General features: G+C 37.0%; 2 protein-coding genes across 3 annotated transcripts in view; both read left to right on the top strand.

Annotated features, from left to right (window-relative positions):
• Nucleotides 1-42: 42 nt before the first annotated feature.
• The window catches only part of POC1B (POC1 centriolar protein B), a 59,973-nt gene continuing 38,035 nt past the window's right edge, over nucleotides 43-21,980 (top strand). Inside the window, exons 1-8 of one of the 2 annotated variants that reach the window (XM_026058428.1) lie at nucleotides 43-105; nucleotides 8,527-8,694; nucleotides 9,474-9,653; nucleotides 11,017-11,124; nucleotides 12,044-12,159; nucleotides 12,547-12,680; nucleotides 13,467-13,535; nucleotides 17,897-18,049. In XM_026058428.1, the coding sequence (XP_025914213.1) occupies nucleotides 8,558-8,694; nucleotides 9,474-9,653; nucleotides 11,017-11,124; nucleotides 12,044-12,159; nucleotides 12,547-12,680; nucleotides 13,467-13,535; nucleotides 17,897-18,049 (897 nt within the window). In that variant the 5' untranslated portion in view covers nucleotides 43-105; nucleotides 8,527-8,557. Of the gene's footprint in view, nucleotides 106-8,526; nucleotides 8,699-9,473; nucleotides 9,654-11,016; nucleotides 11,125-12,043; nucleotides 12,160-12,546; nucleotides 12,681-13,466; nucleotides 13,536-17,896; nucleotides 18,050-21,980 lie in introns of both variants that reach the window. The other variant, XM_026058429.1, reaches the window with a different exon arrangement.
• On the top strand, nucleotides 72-5,093 carry GALNT4 (polypeptide N-acetylgalactosaminyltransferase 4). Its single transcript, XM_026058427.1, has one exon. The coding sequence runs from the start codon at nucleotides 323-325 to the stop codon at nucleotides 2,069-2,071; it is 1,749 nt and encodes a 582-aa protein (XP_025914212.1). The 5' UTR covers nucleotides 72-322; the 3' UTR covers nucleotides 2,072-5,093.

Below are 21,980 nucleotides of genomic sequence, written 5' to 3' on the forward strand. Positions count from 1 at the left end.
GAGTCTCTGCCTCTTCCTTAAGCGACAACTTTTTGAGCAAACCACGAGGCGGGGGGAGGGGTTTGTCCCGCGGCGAGAGAGGAGGAGGAGGAGGAGGAGGAGGAAGTAAGTAAGCGAGGGGAGTGCCGAGGCGGCGGGGGCGGGGGTGCTCCGTGCCTCTCTTGCCGCCCCGCTTCCCCGCCGGGAAACGTGCGTCTCCGCCGAGGGGGGACTTGCCGCCACCTCCGTCCCCAAACTGGGGCAGCCCGCGCCCCGCCGCCCCGGGCAGCGGCCGCGGCTCACGGAGCCGCTCTCCGCCGCGAGCTGCTCCTAATCGGCTGCGATGAGGATCCGCCTGGCGCGGCGATGGACGTGGGTCGGCAGGGGCTGCGTGTTGCTCGGGCTCTTGACGGTCGCTTACTTCGCGGTCGAGCTGTCCGTTTCTTCCCTGGGCGCCTCGCTCGCCGGGGGCAGCATCACCGACGGGAAGTGGGAGAGGCGCTTTTCTGACAGAGCGGGCGAGGCTGTGGATTTGGCTCGTCCCGTTTATGAGAAATCCCCCCCGGATTCCTATGCCCCGGGAGAGTGGGGTAAGCCTGCTCGCCTGCAGCTGAGTCCTGAGGAGAAGAAGCAGGAGGAAGAGCTGATTGAGAAGTATGCGATTAATATTTACCTGAGTGATAAAATCTCTCTGCATCGGCACATTGAAGATAATCGAATGGGTGAATGTAAAACTAAATCTTACAACTACAGAAGACTGCCCACAACATCTGTCGTAATCGCTTTTTACAATGAAGCATGGTCAACGTTGCTGCGGACGATACACAGTGTTCTTGAAACATCTCCTTCGGTTCTTCTGAAAGAAATTATATTAGTTGACGACTTGAGTGATAAAGTGTATTTGAAGGCAGACCTTGAAAAATATATAAGCAATCTGAAAAGGGTTCGCTTGATAAGAACCAACAAACGAGAAGGATTGGTTCGTGCACGCTTAATTGGAGCTACCTTTGCTACTGGTGATGTCCTTACATTTCTAGACTGTCACTGTGAATGTGTCTCTGGTTGGTTAGAACCACTGCTTGAGAGGATTGCTGAGAATGAGACTGTTATTATTTGTCCTGTTATTGACACCATTGACTGGAAAACATTTGAATACTACATGCAAACAACAGAGCCTATGATCGGGGGTTTTGACTGGCGGTTGACATTTCAGTGGCACTCGGTGCCAAAGCATGAACGACTAAGGCGCAAATCTGAAACTGACCCAATCAGATCTCCGACTATGGCTGGTGGCTTGTTTGCTGTCAGCAAGAAGTATTTTGAGTACCTGGGTACATATGATACAGGAATGGATGTCTGGGGAGGGGAGAACTTAGAACTGTCATTTAGAGTTTGGCAGTGTGGAGGCATACTGGAGATTCATCCGTGCTCCCATGTAGGCCATGTGTTTCCAAAGCGTGCACCATATGCTAGACCAAACTTCCTTCAGAACACGGCACGTGCTGCTGAGGTGTGGATGGATGAGTATAAAGAACATTTTTACAACAGAAATCCTTCAGCAAGAAAAGAAAACTATGGAGATATATCTGAAAGAAAGCTACTAAGAGAGCGTTTGAAATGTAAGAGTTTTAGCTGGTATTTAAAAAACATATTTTCGGAGTTACATGTGCCAGAAGATCGTCCTGGCTGGCATGGTGCTATCCGCAGCATAGGCATATCATCAGAATGCCTAGACTATGCTTTACCAGAACATAATCCTACTGGAACTCACCTTTCTCTCTTTGGATGCCATGGTCAAGGAGGCAATCAATTTTTTGAATACACATCAAATAAGGAGATTAGATTTAACTCTGTAACTGAACTATGTGCTGAAGTCCCTGAGCAAGATCTGATTGGTATGAGGAGCTGCCCAAAAGATGGATCTCCCATCCCGGAAAATATTATATGGCATTTCAAAGATGACGGGACTATTTATCATCCTCAGTCAGGAAAGTGCCTTAGTGCTTATCGTACAGCTGAGGGGCGTCCTGATGTGGAAATGAGAACTTGTAATACTGCAGATAAAAATCAGATTTGGAAGTTTGAGAAATAATAGCTACTGGTAGTAAGAATCAGATGGACTGTAATCACCAAGGCTTTTACATACATGGGCAAGGGGCAACATTTGATTGTGAATGTCTTCAGAAGTGTCTTCCCTGCAGTGGTGTAGAAACTGTCTACTGCAGTGAACAGTATGAAAAGCAAAAGTAAATAATGGGGTTTAGTTTCTAAAACATTAAGTCTAGATTTAGGGCTGTTTATTTTTGTAGAGTGTTGATCCATTGTTTTCTTATTTTGGTTTGCCTTAATTATGGGAAAACAAAGCTTGTTTAGGGGACTGAAGAGGGTTTTTTGTTGTTGTTGTTGTTTTTAATACTAAACCTTGCAAGATCATCTGTTATGTGAAAGTAAAGAATTGATACCTAAGGAAGTAAAAGTTAAGGTTCTTGCAGCAATATTAACCAACCTATTTTGCAGCTGCATCATAATATATGCATCTAACATGCTAAATAATGCTACGGTAGTGTGTGGTTGAGTGGACTTTGATGCGGAAAGCAGAATCTGCTTTCCGCGATTCTGGCCTTGGAATACTGTGTAATTTTACTGGTGAATTTTCATACCATTAAGGATTTTAAGGTGACAACTAGCTACGTTGTTTTGAGAAGAAGGAAGGTTTTTTAGCTGATGGGAATCAGGAAATGGTAGGCTTTGTCTTGGATGCTTCCTTTTGACACAAATACCTTGCAGTCCTGTCCCTGTGCTGGAATGCTGATCTGGCAAGGGTGACTCGGGAATCTTCATATGTTTGGAAATGAGAGGGTAGTAGCAGTGGAAACAAGGATGTACTACAGGTACTGTACATGAGAAGAAACGAGGATGGTTAGAAGTAAGAGTTCTGTTAATGGAGAAGCAAAGAGAGCATAGACTTGCATTAGCTACTACTGTTTCTTAGCTATATATTTATTTTTTTACATAGTCTTTGTGTAAGCTTTTCCATGTTAAGCTTGGCTTCCTGGGGACACAGAGCTTATACAACTGTACCATGTATCAATTTTGCCAGGTCAGAACAAATTTTGATTACATCTTACAAGCACTTGCACAAGTTCTGAAGTGGCAGCAGGGTAGAGGAGAGAGACATAAAGGAAAAGTTAGGCTGTTTTATCTTGCCACGTGTACTGTATTTTGGCAACAGCTGGCAGGCCCTGCACCATACACGGAGCTTTGAAATAATTGCAGTATATGCTGCTTCTTTCTAGTCATAGTAGTGTCACAGGAGACTTGGGTGAAGTTGGGAAGTTGGGGTTACTGAGGTGAGGGGAGTTGAAGAGGCAAAAGACAAATCTTAGGAAACCAGGGTTTGTTAGGTGGCTCACAGGACATCTTATTTTTAACACATGTAGTATTTTGTGTCCCATTATGCTGAGTGTTGAAGAATATTGGTTCTTGAATGGTGTCACTAACTCATTTTCCTATATCTGAGCGTGATTACAGACAGTAGGTGTGATCAGTATTTTGTGTACTTGGAAAAAAAACCCTTGTCCATGTTTTTGCCCATACATGACTGAGTTGAACAGTTACCTTAATGTTGCAAGTATTCCAGCTTTTTTTGATTACTTTCACTGAAGTAATAGATGTTTTCAGCAGCCACGATAAAGTAAATGTTGACACTGGGCTGGTAGGCAGGAACTTGAGCTGGTGAGCAATAAGAACCTGGATAAACGCACTTGAGGAATGCAGTAGGTGCAAGTTTGCTGTAGGTGTTGGTAGGTAGAAGGGTTAAAAGGAAGCAAGTGAGACCTGAAGTAAATGAAGATTTACCACAAAAAGACAAAGTAAGAGTAAATTAAAATATACATTTGAATCTGCATGATTGGAAAGAGTTGAAAGATTTGGGTGACTACTGACAAGCAAGTTAAAACAGGCTAAGATAGAAGGGGAACATGGGAGGAAAATCTGGATCTGGGGATGTAGTGCTGAATCATAGTAAAAATGCTTGCCACTGTGTGGCATGGATTGTTTTAAGCCTTGGTAACTTATTTTAAAGAGGTTACTTGCAATTTGATTTTTTTCTAAGCTGATTTTGGGGGAAAAAATGAAACTTCTTTACAATATAAGGGAGGCATTCCCAGAAAATGCACTTTTCCCGTTGTGGCAAGGAATTCTTTTGTGGACCCACAAGTTATGAATCATCTATCAAACTTTAAAAGACAGCCACCCATTTTGTACTGGGGCAGCAAATTATACAAAGTATGTGCTTTTGTGAAAAGCTTGCTGTTAACTGTTACATTACATAGAAACAGCAGGAAAAAGAAGCGGGTACTCTTACATAGCAGAGTCATCAGTTGTATATGCAGTGCATGCTTCCTCAGATTAAAGTAATTAAACAGTGTGAATATTGACTATGCAACTTTTTATACGATTTTAACTTTTTTTTTTTTTTAAGACTTGCCAAAAACTGTGTTTTGTATGGAGAGTTACTTACATGCTAAATATGACTTTCAAAGTGCTATTTGAGGAAAAAAAATCTAAGTGAACCTGTCTCTTAAAATTTGAAGACCTCTTCTCTCTGCATGTATCTGAACCCTTCTTCCTTCTCCCCACCACATCCCATTACATTTTTGGTTGTTTAAAAATATCAAAGCAAAAAAAAACCAAAAACAAAAAACAAAGCAAAAGTAAATGACCTGGGCCTAAAAAAGTATTGTTTCTTCCCAATGGGAACAATTAAAAAAAAAAAAAAAAAAGTTGTGGTGGGTGTCTGGGGAAGGGGGGAGAGAAAGAGAGAGAGCAGGAAAAAAGCCACCATTCCAAGTTCAGCTAGCATTGAACTTAATTGTAGCAATGCTATAGAATACATTAATCCAGTCGTTTTTCAGTGTGTACAGATTTCTGGAAAATCTGAAACTCTGGAAGATTTTGTATCATGTTATACTTTAAGAACTTGGGAAACATTTGTGTATATTTTAAACTACTGATTTTTAAGCCACTTAAATTGAATGTGAATTCAACACTGAATAAATGTGGGAGGGTTTGGGGGTTTCTTTTGAAAAATAAAATTTAAAATTATAATTGAATATTGACTAGTGTGCTGTTTTTTGTTTTTTTCCAATTCACTTCCATTTGTATAAGTACATGCAGCATACGATGAAACTGCTGTGAACTTATGAAACTTATTAAAGATTTGTCATAATTTATCCACTATATTTAAAATTCCAGATTAGGTCCCTTGCTAGAAGTTTAATTAATAATTTTTTTTTTTCTCCAGGTAGGAAATCTTCAGAATCATTGTTAAATATGTTTGCATTTTGACTTTACACCTTATCACAGTAAGATTTGTAAGGTTCCTTCAAAGTTTGATTTTTATTTGTTTGCTTTTATATTCACACCCGCACCCTGCACACATCCTGGTATTCCACGTGACCTGTAATTCATGCGCTCTGAGTTAGTTACATTGGGAAAGCTTCAATACTTGCAAAAAAGGGGCAACCAAGTGGTACATTTGGCTCTTAAAGCCTGGTTGACTGTACTTTTTGGTCTTTTGCAGAACTTAATCATATTCATGGTGATGGTGTTTTGGGAAATGGGAATGTAACAGTAATGCCATATTACAGTGCTTTATGTTTTTGTTATATATATGATTTATATGATCAGTATGAGCAAGTTAAAAGTATAAATTGAATTTGTATCATTACAAATGCCATAATTTTTCGTTGGCATATGAATCCCAGATACCTGTTTAATGCTCAGAACAGCATGCAAGCTTGGCCTTTGCATAAAATGGTCTTCATTTTTTTTGGTCAATTCCATCATGACTTGTAAACAGAAAAGCAAATTATCTAGAGAAACTTTATCAACACTTAATTCTTTCTTTTTCCATTTTGAGATACCTTAACTATGCTTGGGTGTTTACAGAAAAGACTGAGGCTATAAACTGGACTGTGTTGCATGTGGGCATCAACCCGGTGTGAATTTTCAGTTTTTTCTTTCTGGTTGTATTTTGTAGTTGGTTGCATACTGTTGTCATTGCATCACGGACAAAATGTTTTGGCTTTCATCTCTAAACACAGTTCTAATTATATTGTGCTTCCTGTGAGGGATGTGTGCAACAGACCTATTTGTGGCATAGGCTTTCTTTAAAAATTGTTCTGGACGTTGCTGTGTTTCTGTTGTGTTTCAGTTCTACTATTGTAATGTAGCTTTGGAGATCTGTTTGTGGACCATCTATTGGTGGTCTGGTGATCGATAATCAGACTGCAGGGTACTGGCATGTTTATCATATGCTGACAGAACATAACAACTGGGTCTGGTCTCCGCTGGTGTAGAGTACTCTGTGTAGTTTGTCTTGAAAGATTCTTGCTTCCATCTTTTTGAGCACTTATAGACATGTACAATATGAACTTGAGATAAAAAAAAAAATGCATAAAAGGATTAAGAAATAATTCTTAAAATATTGTGCTTGAGTAAATTGGAGAAACATTCTTATAAAGAAAACAAAATCCCTTAAAATGGAATAAAAAGAGAAATAAAAGTTTATTTGGTAATAGTAACTTAGTGCCTTTTTCATGTATAAAGCTGTTTTTAAAAATTAGTATTGATAATGGAAATTATTGCTGATAGCAATGTTACCCTGTGAGCTCTTGTATTTAGAGAGAGAGTGTGTGTGGTGAAATAAGATAAAATAATGGAGAAAGCCTGAAATATTTACACCCAAATGCTTAGACCTTGTCCATATACACCAAAGTTAATTCCCGTCTGCTCAAATGGAATCAGCTACTTGGCTGAGGCTCCTTAAATTTAAGGGGACGCAGTTTCCTTTCGCAGCATAGGGGCTAAAATTGAAGATAAACTCAGAGTTAACCAGGTTTGAAGGGCGGTAGCACGTACAACAGCCTTTAAGTGCCCTGATAATGGGTGGGTGGCATGGAGAGCAACCTAAGTAAGGGCTGAGAGAGGATCCAGTAAGAGTTTAGGCAGCAGAAAAGGAAAACTTTGGATCATTGCTTGCATCTCATTAGCCTCGGGATCATCCATTTAAGAGAGAGTGAGCCACAGGAAACCCAGGCTTTGAATGTGCTACACTGTCTTCTTTTAAAATATTTCCTTCAGTTTTAGCAAGCACAGAGGGCTTTTGAAAAGCAGAGAGGGCTGGTATTACGTGGCCTGTCAGCAGTTTGCGAGGCAGCCCTTGGTGTTGCACGGTAACTGGTGGTTCATGCGCTCCTTATTTTAGAAACCAGCAATCTTGTCTTCTGTTCCACTTTTCCAGGATGATGCCTTCAAATTCTACTTTGACTTTTATTTTACTTTTTATTTCTATCTGCTTTATGCAACTCTAGATCACATTTTTTTGAACTGGAGGGAAAAAAAAATCATTCAAGTACAATTAGAGCCTGCTATAAAATAAGCAGCTTAGAAAAGTTGGAGGGGAAGAAATAGCCTATGTTTGTGCATCAAATTCAGGCCTCCTGATGCGAGTATAAGGATAGTCTTGTCCCCCATCTTTTACCAGAAAACGGTATTTTTTTGAAGTAAAATAACTCTGAGCAAAATATCTGTGGAGAGTTTAACATCTGATCTTTTGTTCAAGTCTTGCCATGATGTATGTGCCAATAAGTAGACTCCTTTCCTTCTTCTACTGCTGTTTGTGCTGCGCTGGTGCCTGGAACAGATTAGGAAAAGTTTTATCATCCTTTCTTTCATGTCCTCTCCAGTTTCTAGGAGGTCACTGTTCTTCTTTTCCCTCCCTTTCTGTACGAGGAGTAGGAATTTTATAATTTGGGGGGGGGAGGGGGGGGCTTGAATCCGTCTTTTTTTCATCCCTTTCTGGTTGTGTCCTGCATGCTAGCATTTAGGAGAGATGAAGATGATGGGGCTTAGGAATATCTGGCTTGTCAGTTTAATTCAGCTGCTCGTTGCTTTTGTGGCCTGAAGTTTCTTGAAAATGATCAAGCTCTGGTGAAAAGCTATGTTTGCCTTCTTAAATGTAGGTGATAGAGTCAACTTGTAAGGTGATTGCAAAAAAAAAAAAAAAAAGAGGTACTTTCTATTAACAGGCCAAAAACTTCACATTCTAATTTTGAGCTAGACAAATGTTAGCAATAAAAATGTGGTATTTAGATAGAGTTTCAGAATTATCATATTTGGATATGCATTTCAGTTTAGGTGTCTAAAGTATTAGAAGTTATATCTTCAATTAGTTCTTTGAATTGGCCTCTCTCTCCCCCGAGTTAAATAGTCAGAACTTTAAAAATATTCTATCTTGGAGATCAGAGTGAAATACCAAACATATCATTGTAAACTGTCTTCTGTTCTGTTCTCAATATTAAGTAATGAGAAATCTGGATTGATACATAATGATGTGCATGATGTTGGTTTTTGGGTTTTTTTTTATTATCCTTAAAGTGCTTTATAAGCCAGTTTGCTCAATACCTGGAACCAGTTGGTATGATTTCTACTTAGCTAATGATTTGCTTTGATAGACAATATCTTTTAATTATTTTTTGCCAGCTACCTCTTCTTTGGATAGGTTTCTTATGATATGGAAGCTGAAGGCGCAGTCCAGAGCGTTCAGATTTGTAGGTCACAAGGAAGCTGTGACCAGCGTGCAGTTCTCGCCAGACGGTCAACTAGTCGCTTCAGCTTCTCAGGATCGTACTGTCAGGCTATGGATTCCTTGTATGTGAGTATAACTGGGCAATGCTGGCTATGTGTTTTTTTGTTTTTTGTTTTTTTAATGTGCACTGTGAATATTGGAGGAACTCTGTCTGTTAAATGTTTCTGTTTCCTTCCCATATCCCTCACTGGGCTTGGTCAGGAACAGAGGTTGGGGAGCACTAATAACACAGTTCTTTACTCCAGATTATTCTGCAGTTCCCGAGGAAAAGTATAGCAATTCAGAGGTCATAATTCCATCAACGTATGGGACTACTCTTAGTACTGTTTCTCTGGCTTAAAGGATATATTTCTCTTCATGAGGATTGCATGACTAAGTCTCATTTTGGGGAGACAAGTGATGAAGGAAAAAAAAATTGAAAAAAAAATTAGAATTGATTTTTCTCTTTAGACTGTTATTCTCAAGTGGTAGTGATTATGAGCTATTAGAATGATCTTAGAAAGACTAGCAATACTTTAACTCTTGCACATTTCTCAGATTTCTGTATTTAAAGCTTTAATTAAATTCTCTTTCAAATAGTATATGGAGGCAAATGTTGCTACTTGATTGCACTATATTCTAAAATTGGTCATCTAAATACGTATGATTACTTTGAAAGTCTACATTCTAGTATTTACTCTAAAAATAGGCAAAACTATTGGCAACACTACAGTTTAGCCAGTGTATATTGTTTTTATTTTGGATGAGATGTAGTCTTCCAAATATGTTAACTTTATGGATTTTTAAACACTATTTTGGTTTAATATTATTGTGTTTTTTTTTCTTTACCCCCCCTTACCAGTCATGGAGAATCATCAGTACTAAAAGGTCACACAGCATCTGTTCGTAGCGTGAGCTTCTCGCACGATGGCCACTTTCTAGTTTCAGCATCCAATGATAAATCAATAAAAATATGGAGTGTTTGCCATCAGCGCCTTTTCTTTTCTATATCCCAGCACACTCACTGGGTTCGCTGTGCCAAGTAAGTGTTGTTTTTGTTTGTAAGTAAGCAGTTTTGGTGAATTCCTTGCATGGAACTCTTAAACAATGTTTATTGCCCAGAGGCAGAACTAAGAGAGGGGAAAAAATCTGTGAATGGTAAAATTGATATATCAATAATAAGTTTTTAATCAATCGTGTGTGTGTGTGTGTGTGTATATATATATAAAATAAAACTTTTATTTATGTATGTGCATATATATTAAATCTCCTAATTGAAGTTTGAAAGCCTATTATTATTAGCCTACATTTATTTATTTAAACATCTGTCATTAGATGTTAAAATAATTATGGATCAGAAGAAAAATTATTTTAAAGGAGGAGTTGGGTCTTCTATAATAATTTTCAGTCAATATCCCACCCTAGTCATACATATTTTTGTGCTGTGTTGACAACTTATTTCTCAGCGTTCACTCTTATCTAGATTTCCTTATAATCCATGGTAGGGGTTTTCTGAACTATTCTTGGAGAACAGTAAGGGCATAAAAAAGAGGGGTCATAAGCTAAAATGAGTTACATTTACAAAATTGGAAAGGATGAAAGGAAGGATCTTTCTATGGAAAGTTAAGGACCCTATTTAAAGGCAGAGCAGGTCTTCAAAGAAGAAGAAAGATATTTCTTTATGGTTTTGTTTCCATATTAACAGGAAATATGCATATTAATAGAAGATCTGTAGCTAAGGGTCCTATTAAACACCTTGGGAAGGAAATCTAATACTGGTGCATTACAGAGTTCTGCAAAGTTCTAAAGTATCTAATGATTGAGAAGAAAAATAGAATTTCTAAGAAATCATATTTGAAAATTCTTGAATAGTGTTCCAATATTGTTTTTATGCAGTTGGTCACTATGAGAAATAATGAGGATTGGTGAAATTATAGACGAATCAGTCTGTTGAAAAACCTAGTCTGCTAGTTCAGGAATAATCATGAATGTTTTGCTGGCAGTTTGGAAGTCTAGAGAGGACTCGCAGGAGAATATATATGTGGGTTAAAATTAAATGTAAAGTTCCATTGTGTCCTCTTTCTTTCTTTTCATCTATAATTTCTATAATGAGCTCTTTGGCATCTAAAATGCCTCCTTTAGGCTGCTTGTTACTCTTTCCCTCACTTAAGGTTTTGTTTTTAATTAATTGTAGTTAATTGTGAAATCCAAAAAAACCCACCCCAAAACAGAAAATGGAAAAAGCTTTTCTCTTCAGTTTTATTAATTACTGAGAAATTCAAAATGCTATTATAACTTTTATTTCCAAGCAGACTTTCTTGGTTCTGGTATTTTCCTACCAATGTGTTTAATACTAAACATCTGATATTACCTAGAAAAGAAATGCATATGTTTACATATTGCAGATTTTCGCCTGATGGAAGAATAATAGCATCTTGCAGTGAAGATAAAACTGTTAAAATATGGGATACAAGAAATAAAACATGTGTTGATAGCTTCATAGATTATGGAGGGTAAGTGTTACTGTTTTACAGAAATCAGTAAAACGTGTAGTTTTAATGAGATCAAATTCATATTTTCTGTTGTTAACATCTGTATGCCATATCTGAAAATAGATCAAAGTTCTACCATCCATGGAAACTGTAATACTCATTTTGCATTTTTCTAAAGAGGTTAACTGGCTGTATCTACCCAGTTGGTTTCCTATAGTCAAGAAATAACCCAGAGAGAAGTCGTGTTGTTTTGGGATTTTTGACTTTGTGTTTCCCTCATGGTTTTTCCTTCTATTTGGATCACTTTATTTAACATTGGGCTCTTTAGCAGGAAGAAAAGTTTAGGAATTCTCCTCCTGCATATTCACTAGTTCTGTTGATGAAGAAGGTATTCTGTTAGCTTCAGTGGTCTGCCTTGTTTAGTTATGAAAAACAAACACTTGCTTTCACTTATCCTCAATTTTCTTATATATCTTGGAACCAAAGTTTTATTTTACAAATGCCCTAGAATATTAATTTTGTATATATGCTTTGTTAGTTCCATGGCTGCCCTCTCTATCCTTTTTCAAGCAAAAAGGTTGTCATACCTGGATAGAAAATTATTTTACTAACTGCTTGCAACCCTTGATATTATACCAATATCTTCATGCTCAGGGCTAGCTTTGCAGTACTTTCTTCTGGGAACTTTATACCCCAATGTAAATTGTGAAGATTTGAGCCAAGATGATTGTACTATCTACTCAGCAAAAGCCAGATTATACAATCTGATTTGCCAGGCACATCTTTTTTTCATGCTTGTTTGAATTGTTTGAAATACCTTACTTGAGTTTCCATACAGGTGGATTCCACAAAAGTTGGTGGCAAATTATGCTGTTAATATTAAACATCAAATACTTCTACCAGAATGAATAATCAATCTATTTTCATGAATTATATTTAGATTTGCAAATTTTGTGGATTTCAATCCAAGTGGTACATGTATAGCTTCTGCAGGTTCCAATCATACAGTGAGACTGTGGGATATTCGAATGAACAAGCTACTACAGCATTACAGAGGTAAAAACAACATGGCTTGTTGCATTTTCTTTACAATGGAGCTCTTTGCAACAAAATGCGATTAGTGTTAACTTATGATTTCATTCCTTACTGCAGAAAGTGGGGGAAAAAAGGTCGTATTGGCATTTTGTAAGTATTTTTTCTGCAGATTAGGCAGCCTAAAAAACCCAAACTGGATCCTGGTTATTCCTTTGCAATGGTGCTCTTAATTTTTAGAACAGAACTAAGTAAATGTTTTAGAGATTCTCCTATGCACCCAACACTTCGGGTTTTTTTTCCATTAATGGAGTCAGTTTTTCTTTGGGAAATAGAAAAGAGGTAATTATTGGAAATGTACGTTTTATTTCTAAAATATCTCATATCTGATCATAGTCTTATGTAAATTAGTTCACAGAGCAGGGGTTAACTGTGTGTCATTCCATCCTTCTGGTAACTATCTCATCACTGCTTCTACTGATGGTACCCTTAAGATTTTGGACCTCTTAGAAGGAAGGCTTATTTACACACTTCATGGACACAAGGTATACACAATAATTCTATTTAAATTAAAATCTTAATAGGTTCTGCAAAATCTTTTCAAAGGGAAAATAACATTTGTGCCATCATGTCTTGTGTCTTGCTAGTTGTGGAAAAACTCTACTAGAGAGCCAAAAGTGTTGCATTAATACAGCTTGTCAGAAATGGACAAGGAGATGCATCAACTTTAGCCCCAACAATGCAGTTAATCTGTCAATATTGTATGCATGCTTAATGTTGAGTAATAGTTCTTGTTCTGAATTAATTAATAAATAATTAATTTTAGAAATCAAGAGTTAATTACCTGTCATATTAGTCCTTTGTCTACTGAAAAAGAGTGCAATAGTCCTCCAGTTGAGGGAGGGGGAAGTTCATGAAAGATATTTTTTGTGAGGAATGACAGCCTTTCTCCCTTACCTCCTAATGCAAAACAAACCCTACTTTTGATAACAAATCACTCAAGCACGTTATCAAATATATACTGCGTTATTCAAGACAATTTTTCATTGTTTTAATTCTGTGTAAAATCTATAGACAATGCCCCTATCTTTCCATATTTGATTGTAGTAGTCATAATGCAACATCTTATCAAGATGTACAATATTCACTCTTTATTAAAGCTGAATTTCATAAAAATTTCACTGCAGTTAAACTGTTCCTTTTCTTGCTAAAATTGAAAAATGTATTTATATTAAACCACTGCATGGAAGTATTTTTCTTTGCCTTAAAATACTGTGATTACAATAACAGCATAATTTTACAGTGCACTAATTATGTTTTTTATTTTACAGGGACCAGTCCTTTCTGTGGCTTTTTCAAAAGGTGGTGAAAAATTTGCCTCAGGTGGAGCAGATGCTCAGGTTTGTGGTATTGGCTTTTTAAATAAAACGTCTTCTCAATGTTTGTTACAGTGAATGAGAGTTAAACATAATATGCCAAAGTAACATGTTAATTATAGTATGCGGACATGATTATTTTCTTCTCCTGTTGTGTTATATAGGCTTTATTTATCCTAAATTTAAATTTGAGGAGAAAAATGCTAAATATGTGGTTGGAAAAATTGATCTTAACTACTTCAATTGGATATTATGAAGAGAAGACCACAATACTGGCCACTTCTATTATACAAATTACATTAAAGGAGTGATTTTTAAGTATAAACATTTTTAAAACATTGCAATTAAATGTCAAGAAAGTAGTTTTGTTGCAAACACATTTCATTCGGTTTTCCCTTTTTAAAGTCACTACTCTAATTGTAAGAATGTGCTGCTGGGAAAACTTTTGGCTAGAATTGGAGGGAAAAGAAATCTTATGTTAGTTTTACTAATCTATATTAGTGACACAACAAGGAATTGGACTACATAGAAGGAAGATTTATTTGAACATTTAAAACAACAAAATTTCTTTTTAATTAAATGGCAAGTCATATAATTAATTCTCATCTGCTGTGATAAATCTCATAAATATAAAAATGTTAACCATCCTGGAATTGTCTCTAACATGTCTTATACTCTCCAAAAAGAAACAATTTACATAGCCCAAGGATTAGAGTCTTAGAGTCCACTGACATTTTCCTTAATATTTGTTGTCTTATTGTTTCCTGTTATAAAAAGCTAGAGCCCAGCACAGGTGTAGAAAGTGGTGTTGTGGAAAGGAGGATCTTCTGAATTTGCCATAAACTATGTTTATATTCTGGTAAATACATTTTGTGAAATTTGAAATATATTTCAACAAGTAACAGAAACATCCTTGAAAATAATAAATTCTTCTGAATCAAAAGTATCAGAATGATTAAAATGAATACAGCTGTCTGTTTTTTAGTTGATGCTTCAAGTAGTACCCTTTCTAGAAATGACTTGAAAGCACTCAAAAGAATTGGGGGGGGGAAGAAAGTTGCTTTCCATCACAAGGAGTTAATAAGAAGCAATGGCAACTATTAGAAAAATGCAGGTGTCAGCAATCTTTCAATATTAATTTTGCAAGCAGGAAAAAAACAAGAGTAGGGGGGAAAGATGTATTTTCCTTGAGCCATTATTGCCTTCTTTTGTTTTGATACTCAAGCTTTCGTATGAGTGTTTTCAGTTCCAAGAGGAAACTTTGATTTGTAGGGAATCCTGAAATGTTGACCTTATTTTCCTGAGAAATTTCTTTGATTTTTATGAGGACTGGTATAGAGTATTTTTACATCAACTTAACGTGAGAGAGTGTGAAGTGTGTGAGGTATTAAATTAGGTCACATGCTAGAATATTCATCATAGAAGCTCTGATGATGGAGGAGTCATAGTACTAAGCCAAACTCAGTCTCCCAGACTGAATGCCACCATATGCTAGGAATGCCTATGTTACTGCAAGATTCCTTTGAAGTTGGGGCCTGCTGAATGCATGCATGTTTGGTGCAATGGTGTCATTGCCTTTCTCCTACTCTGACTCCGTGCTGTAGAGCCAGTGGTACATGGGATCATGGAGCAAGTGTAATATTGTACTGCAAAATCTGTAAGATGATTCCTGTTTCTCAGCAGTTTGGTGCATCAGTCTCATGCTCAGTGCATGAGAGGAAAGATCCAGTTTCGTAAGAAAGTGATTTCTAGGTAAATGTGCAATAAAAAAATGAATGTTCATGTGGGAGAGGGTTGCTTATTTTGCTAAACTTTCATTTTTATATCTTAAGTTTTAAAATGTACAGTGTTACATTCTGTGTACATTCTATTCTGTGATAACTGCTGATATATATGGCTTTATCTATGGCAAACATGAATGCATTCCTCAGCTTCCATTTGCTGATGACGTATACCTACACGTACTCTGCAAACATCGTGTTTGCTGACCTCTCCATGTAGCCCATTCAGGTCTGCCAGCAGAATAGCAATGGGAGCACTCCTCTGCTTGCTTTGATGGATTTAATATGGGTTACTGCAAATGTAGATCTCTTCAGGTCTACCCTGAGTTAAACCTTTTAGGAAATATTTATTTGAAAAGTTCTTCTGGCGGATTTGCATGGGCAATGACAAGTTGGTCAGCACAGACTGGCCATAGAAATACCATCTTCCCTAGTGCGAATCCAAAAGATACTGTCTGCCCACAGCACGAGTTAAGGGCAGCTGATTCATTGTAAATTTACTATGGATTACTTGCTCTGTACACGTTCTTTTGAGACCATTTTATTTTCAAACAGACAAAATCTGTTTTTTCTCCATCAAACAAGGAAAACCAGTATCTCTGGTTTCAAGTTTCTTTCTGGTCAGTGCTCAGCCAACTGAGAGGGGAGCTTTATTCAGAAGCATGTTAAGGATATGTAATAAGCACTGCATACTCCTTTGTTTCCTCCCTTTTGCTTCCTTTATCAATCCAAAAACAAAGTTCATACACTTCAGGTATCTTTACTATACATTCACATGCCCAATTATTTCACGTACCTGCTTCAGTGAGAAATGTAAGACTTTTTACAGTTATTTTTAAGTGAAAGGGCAAAGTTACACCTGTTCCTTTTGAAGGTAATTGTCTTCAGCTGCCTTGCATGAAGATTTTTAATTGAATTCTTGCCATTTGTGGGGGGGGAATTGTTATGTCAGGTGACTGCCTGGAGATATAAAGAAAAATACTTCCTTATGGAATACTTATCTTTCTAGGCTTGTGCACAGTTGCTTTATGCAGTTTGCATCACAAGTGAGATATTCAGGGCATGCGTGGATGAGTCCTTGCTAGTTTTAATCTTGTTAATTTTTTTATCTGTAATAATGAAGCTGCAGTGGCAGATTTCCAGTTTCAAGTGGGACAAAACATTTTTGGAGCTCAAGCAGCTCAAATGGCTCACTGCTGGTGAAAGCAAAAGGTCCTATTTCTTCCACCTTCCACCTATATCTGTGTTTATACTCAGTGCTGAGCCATTTCAAATTGCTAAGCGAGCAGAAAATTAGTCTGGAAAAACAGAAAAACCCAAAACCATAAAAAATGTGAACAATTTTATGCGGGATTGGTGAGCTAAGAATGATGGAGGTAGTGGGACTGTAGAGCTGAGAAGAGGAAGGGGAGAAGAAAGCAGAACCTCCTTCCCCTTTTCAGCACAGTGAGCTGCTCTAAATGCACTCATCTGAGTCTCCCAGTGGGTCTTTATTGGTGCACTGCATGTCCTTGCTCTAACATCTGCATATTTAGTCTTCCACTCAGCAGAGTCATGAAAGATGTTGAACTTGAGATGAGCTATTCCAGTTATTTAGGAATATATTAAAAATATGATTTCCTTTACCAGGATTTTCTGCTCACAAATCTGTGGTTTCTGCTGTTAATAATAGTTTGTTATATAGTTTATTAATTTCTTCAAAATATTTTTTGCTAGACAGGCAAGTAGTTTTTAAGTCAGCTTAAGAGTAGAACATACTCCTATCTTAATTTTCCTCTCATTTAGAGAGCAGCTATAAAATCAGTGTTTGTGTGCTGGAAATGGCCATCTTCTACTAAAGAAAATGGAAGGAAGTTCATAACACTGTTTTGCCAAGCACTTAAAGTAACAGGAATAATACAAATTGGATGATTTATGGTAAATTTAATTAAATGGCTGATATTTACAGTTGTTTTGTGACATGAGGCAGCAATATTAAATGTGTTATAGTTCTTAGTCTTACTCTACCTAATGCTGGATGCTGTCCTAATAGGCAGACTATCTTGTACTATCTTACTGCTGCATTCTACTATCTTACCTCTGCTTTTGGCCATGGTGTGAATGTTTCTATCTTGAATGAAAACAGTGCAGTTAGAAAGGGTTTAGAAAACAGATTCCTACTGCTGAAACGCCAGAGCATATTCTTCCGAGTTTCAAGGAACTCAGTCATTTTGCTTATCAAAAGAGAAGGTTTGAAGGGATGACCTGCAAGCCTTTATAGAGGACAGATATAGTGGAAAATATCTTAGCACGATCTAGTGAGCCAACAGGTGAAACAAAATAAAGGATTGCATTAGAGTTTGCTTTGTTTTTTGATTATTTGAACATCTTTTAGAGATCTTTAAGACTTCATGTTTTTTCTAAAAGAGGTTAAACTACAACTATTAGATTTGAAGTACAAGATACTACAGAGAAGTGCTTGTGTTGTAAAAGTGATCAGACTAAATGATGATAGCAAGCTTAGTTTAATATGATCTGTTAGTAATAACAGAGCTCATTGAATAGTTATGTTTTGTGTATTGGATAGGCTTAAGATAAAGTTACTAATATGATGGCTTTTTACAGGTATTTCTATGGAAAACCAACTTTGATTCATTTGATTATAAAGAAGTTCTTAAGCAACATATTAGAAGAATGCATACCGATGACCCTCCTCATCTTCTTGATATTTACCCAAGGTCACCACATCCTCATAATGAAAGATTTCAGTCAGTTGAGGTAAGTGCAGTAAGTACTCTAACATATGAAACCAGAAACAGTAAGCACCTTCTGTCTAGCATTTTTAGTTAAATGTGGGCTATGTATACCAGAGAATCTTTTTTTATTGTGTATAATATTTCAGAAGCAACCATAACTTATGAATCCATATTAAGGTTACTAGGCTAGTTGATGTTCATCAGGATCTGTCCGACAGTTCCTTTCATGCTTCTTGTGTAAGGTCTGTACATCTGGTAAAAGTGTAGGTGGTAGTCTGGTGTTTGCTGAAATAAAAACATGTTAAACTGTTGCAGAAGATATCTGAACCTTCGGTGAGCTTTTAGGATGCTGCTGAAAGTATATCTCTATCAGCAGGACAAGGTGATTATTGGCATTATTACTAAAAGTCAAAAACTTGACTGTTTAGATTATCACAAGTTGTTCCTCTTTCTAAGACTCTTAGGTATTGCGAGAAGGGCTTGATGTCGATCTAAAAATGTAGAAAGCCTTTTTATGGTTGTGGTGATTTTTATGTCATTACAGAGAGGCAGATCTGTGTAGTTTAACTTTCTTACAGGCTCATTCTGCAGCAACTTTACTTTTAAAGTTTGCTGGTGGAAGGTATAACAGTATTGGGAATTGAAGTGAAATGTCCAATATTCAGTTTAGTATTTGGAAAATTTAGTTTAATTCCTGTTTGTCAGATTGTCTGAAAGTTGTTATGCTAAATAAGTAAACAATACCATGTCATGGACAAGACCATTCCTTAGGCTGAAACCCCAAGGGTGTGTTTGTCGCTGCCCTTGATAGATCTGGCTAACTTCTGAGCGCTGACTGCCTGCACTTTAATCTCTTCTTTGGTATTCTCTAGATGCCTCTAGTGTCCGAGAGTTGTATTTGATATGAACCTGGGAAAATTTTGGTTCCTGTCACACACTAATTGTGTCCTATAGAAATTCACCATTATCTGTTCCGGTTCTTTTTGTTTGTTCATATAAAATACTGCTGCCTTGGCATTTGGCTCCTGTCTCAGATTCTTAAAACATTGAGACTTCATAGTTTTTTGTGTGTGTGGTTGGCCTTCTCTATGAAATGAACCTGAATGTAATGACAGTCGTATTATACTAGTAGGAAACATATGTATGCAATACCACTAGTATAAAGACTGACAATATTTGGGGCAGGGGGGATGACAAAACCTTATTAGATTCCATCAGAAAATATTTTCATGTGTCTGGTTTGGTTGTGAAGTTACATGTGAGGTTTTCTGATGCTTAGCATTTTGATCAGAACAAGAACAGGACACCATTTGGATGCTTGACAGCTTGATTAACAAACTTCTCTGCCAGACAATGTCCCGTTTTTGTAAGGTCAATGAATGAAGCTGCTAAATGTAATTCCTTTTAGTAGCTGCCTTCGGCATAGATGGTCAGTGCTAGAACTCAATCACAGCATTTGCCATCAGATTTAAACCACTCTCACTGTACCAACAGTTTGCTTCAAGACCCGTTCAAACTGCACCCAGTTATAACATGTGTTAAACAAACATGTTAGCACCTTGTTTATTACCAGCCCTGAAAGGACACACAAAGGGAATTTCATAGTTGAGTATCAAATTATTTATAAGCTGAGCTTTGAAAGATTTCATTTAAACTAATATCTGCATTTCTGCATGGCCGTAACATTTGCAGTAGTTTTATAGGCTTCTGGATTAGCTCCTCCCTATTAGCAAAAGAGGTCTATGGCTTTGTCATTGCAAAGTTTGGGACTCCCCTGGTATCTTGCCATAGTTCTTTTCTGGCCCAATTTAAGGATCTTAAGAATAAGGTTGCTGTGTCTAGTTTTCTATTAATATCACTTTATCTGTAGAATATCTTTCTCTCAAACCACCATGAAGTATATTATATTTACTGATTAGTAAACTGATACTTGGTTACTGATAAAGTTTTAATGAAACCGATATTACTATAATGTCCATTTTATTTGTAAATTAAACAATTTAGTAAAAGTAATAATCATTAGGATCTCTTTTGCAACTTATTTTCAGAACTCATTTAATAATGTAAAAGTTTAGAAAGCGTTAAAGTGAAGTTATCAAGTTTAGTTGCTTCATATGTGTCTTTCCCTGTCTTTACTACCCCTCCTGTCTATCCAAACAAAAAATATTGTTTGTTATGCTGAGGAAGAATGGGCCTCACCATCTGGATATAGACATAATTTATCTAGACAAAATAGTATCAGGTTATTACCACCACTGACAGGCTTTAGTTGCACTAACTATGCTTGAAATTTTGCAGTGTTCCTAAATATTGTTTACAACAATAAAACAGTGTTTTTCAGTCTTTCTATATATTGCCTCCCTTAACTGGAAGATGCAGCATTTCCAGCCCCACTGTGCTACTGTACTTTGGATTTCTGCTCCTCTTTTCAGTTAAAACAAACATAAACTTTTTTTTAAAAACATCCCAACCTTTTTCTTGCAACAGGAAATAGGGAATTTTATCACTAGGTGGTCTGACTGCAACATCACCCTTGTTCTTCTAGTTACTCATCATGTCCCCAATGCACCAGGAAAGGAGGAACTGAGTTACAGAAATGTTGATTAGAGAGAATTTCTGGAAGTCACCTAGCCCTACCTCCTGCTTATAGTGGGAATGTTTCCAGCAGTCAGTCAAGTGAGCCATGACTTTGCCTAGTTGGGTATTGAACAAGGATGGAGATTCCACAGTCCCTCTGGGTGATCTAGTCCAGTGCTGCACAACCCTTCCAGTGAAGCAGCTTTTCGTAGTGTCCCATCTGAGCCTCAGACAAAATTCAGAGTTGATTGCTTTCTATTTAGTTTCTTGTTCATGAGGAACAGGGGAAGAAGACTGATCTTAGCTGAAGTAACAGTGTTCTTAAGAAAGTTGGTAGCATGCACAAGTATTACAAGCAGGCAGATGAGAAGACTAGCTCAAATACAGGAAATTAAAACAACAGATGACCTTTTAAGGTTAGTTACAATCAACTACCATGTCATCTAGATACTCAAGATATGTTAAAAATGCCTTGCCACAAATTATGCTGAGATGGATAAGTTTAGACGCTTCTATAGCATGAGAGAAGATGGATTGCTTTAAGATAAAATTCTAAATGGTAGAACACCAAAAATGTGATAGATGTACAGGCAGAACTCAAGAGGGAGATAATTCTGCCCATACTTTCTTTTCATTGCTAATGTTTCATTCCTCTTCAAGTTCCTATTGCTTTTGGGTAGTTGCTGTTTCTCTGTCCCTGCTTGCCTTGATGTGACAAGGTCTCTGCTACCTCAGAATGGGAAAATTGTACACGCAAAATTGAGCTGGCTCTGCTCAGAGTTTATTCATTTGGGTTTAGAAAGATATTTGCAGTGTTCTTGTGCATCACCCATTGGAAACTGCTGTTCTGAACAAAATAGTTTGCACAAGAGGATTAAGAATTACAACAGTTGACTGATGTCACCTGGTATTCTACCTTCATGGTAAAGACTGAAACAGAGCTTGAGGGTACTTTCACCTTTTCTCAAAACTTTTCCTTACTCTTCAAAGCTATGCACAGAGCCAGTAGTATTTAAGATACCTTCTCTAGGTCCACCTTCCCCCTTTCTGCTCGCTTTCTGAAGCATAATTATCATTTATGATAAATTCTTTATTTGTATCTCCTCTTATTTAGACTGGCAGTAGCTTGAATTTTAAGATACAGCATTGAATTTTATATTTTTGATTTATAAATCTTTACAACTTCACCTCATTCCGTAGGCTAATATTACTAGCACTGATGAATGTGATTCTTGAATATGCAAGTAAGTAGAGGTTTATAATTAATGTTCTAGAATCTATTCCACTTTTTTAAAACTTATAACCATTACAAGTATTCATGTAATTTGGAAATTTAAGTAAATTACTTGCTCTCTGAAGGTGCCTACTTTTCTCCA

This window comes from Apteryx rowi, unplaced genomic scaffold (genome assembly GCF_003343035.1).
Source record: "Apteryx rowi isolate R43461 unplaced genomic scaffold, aptRow1 scaffold_147, whole genome shotgun sequence".
NCBI classification, from domain to species: domain Eukaryota; kingdom Metazoa; phylum Chordata; class Aves; order Apterygiformes; family Apterygidae; genus Apteryx; species Apteryx rowi.

Bases quoted from the DNA above. Each gene is read 5' to 3' on its own strand.
- GALNT4 (XM_026058427.1), top strand. From the start codon at position 323: ATGAGGATCCGCCTGGCGCGGCGATGGACGTGGGTCGGCAGGGGCTGC.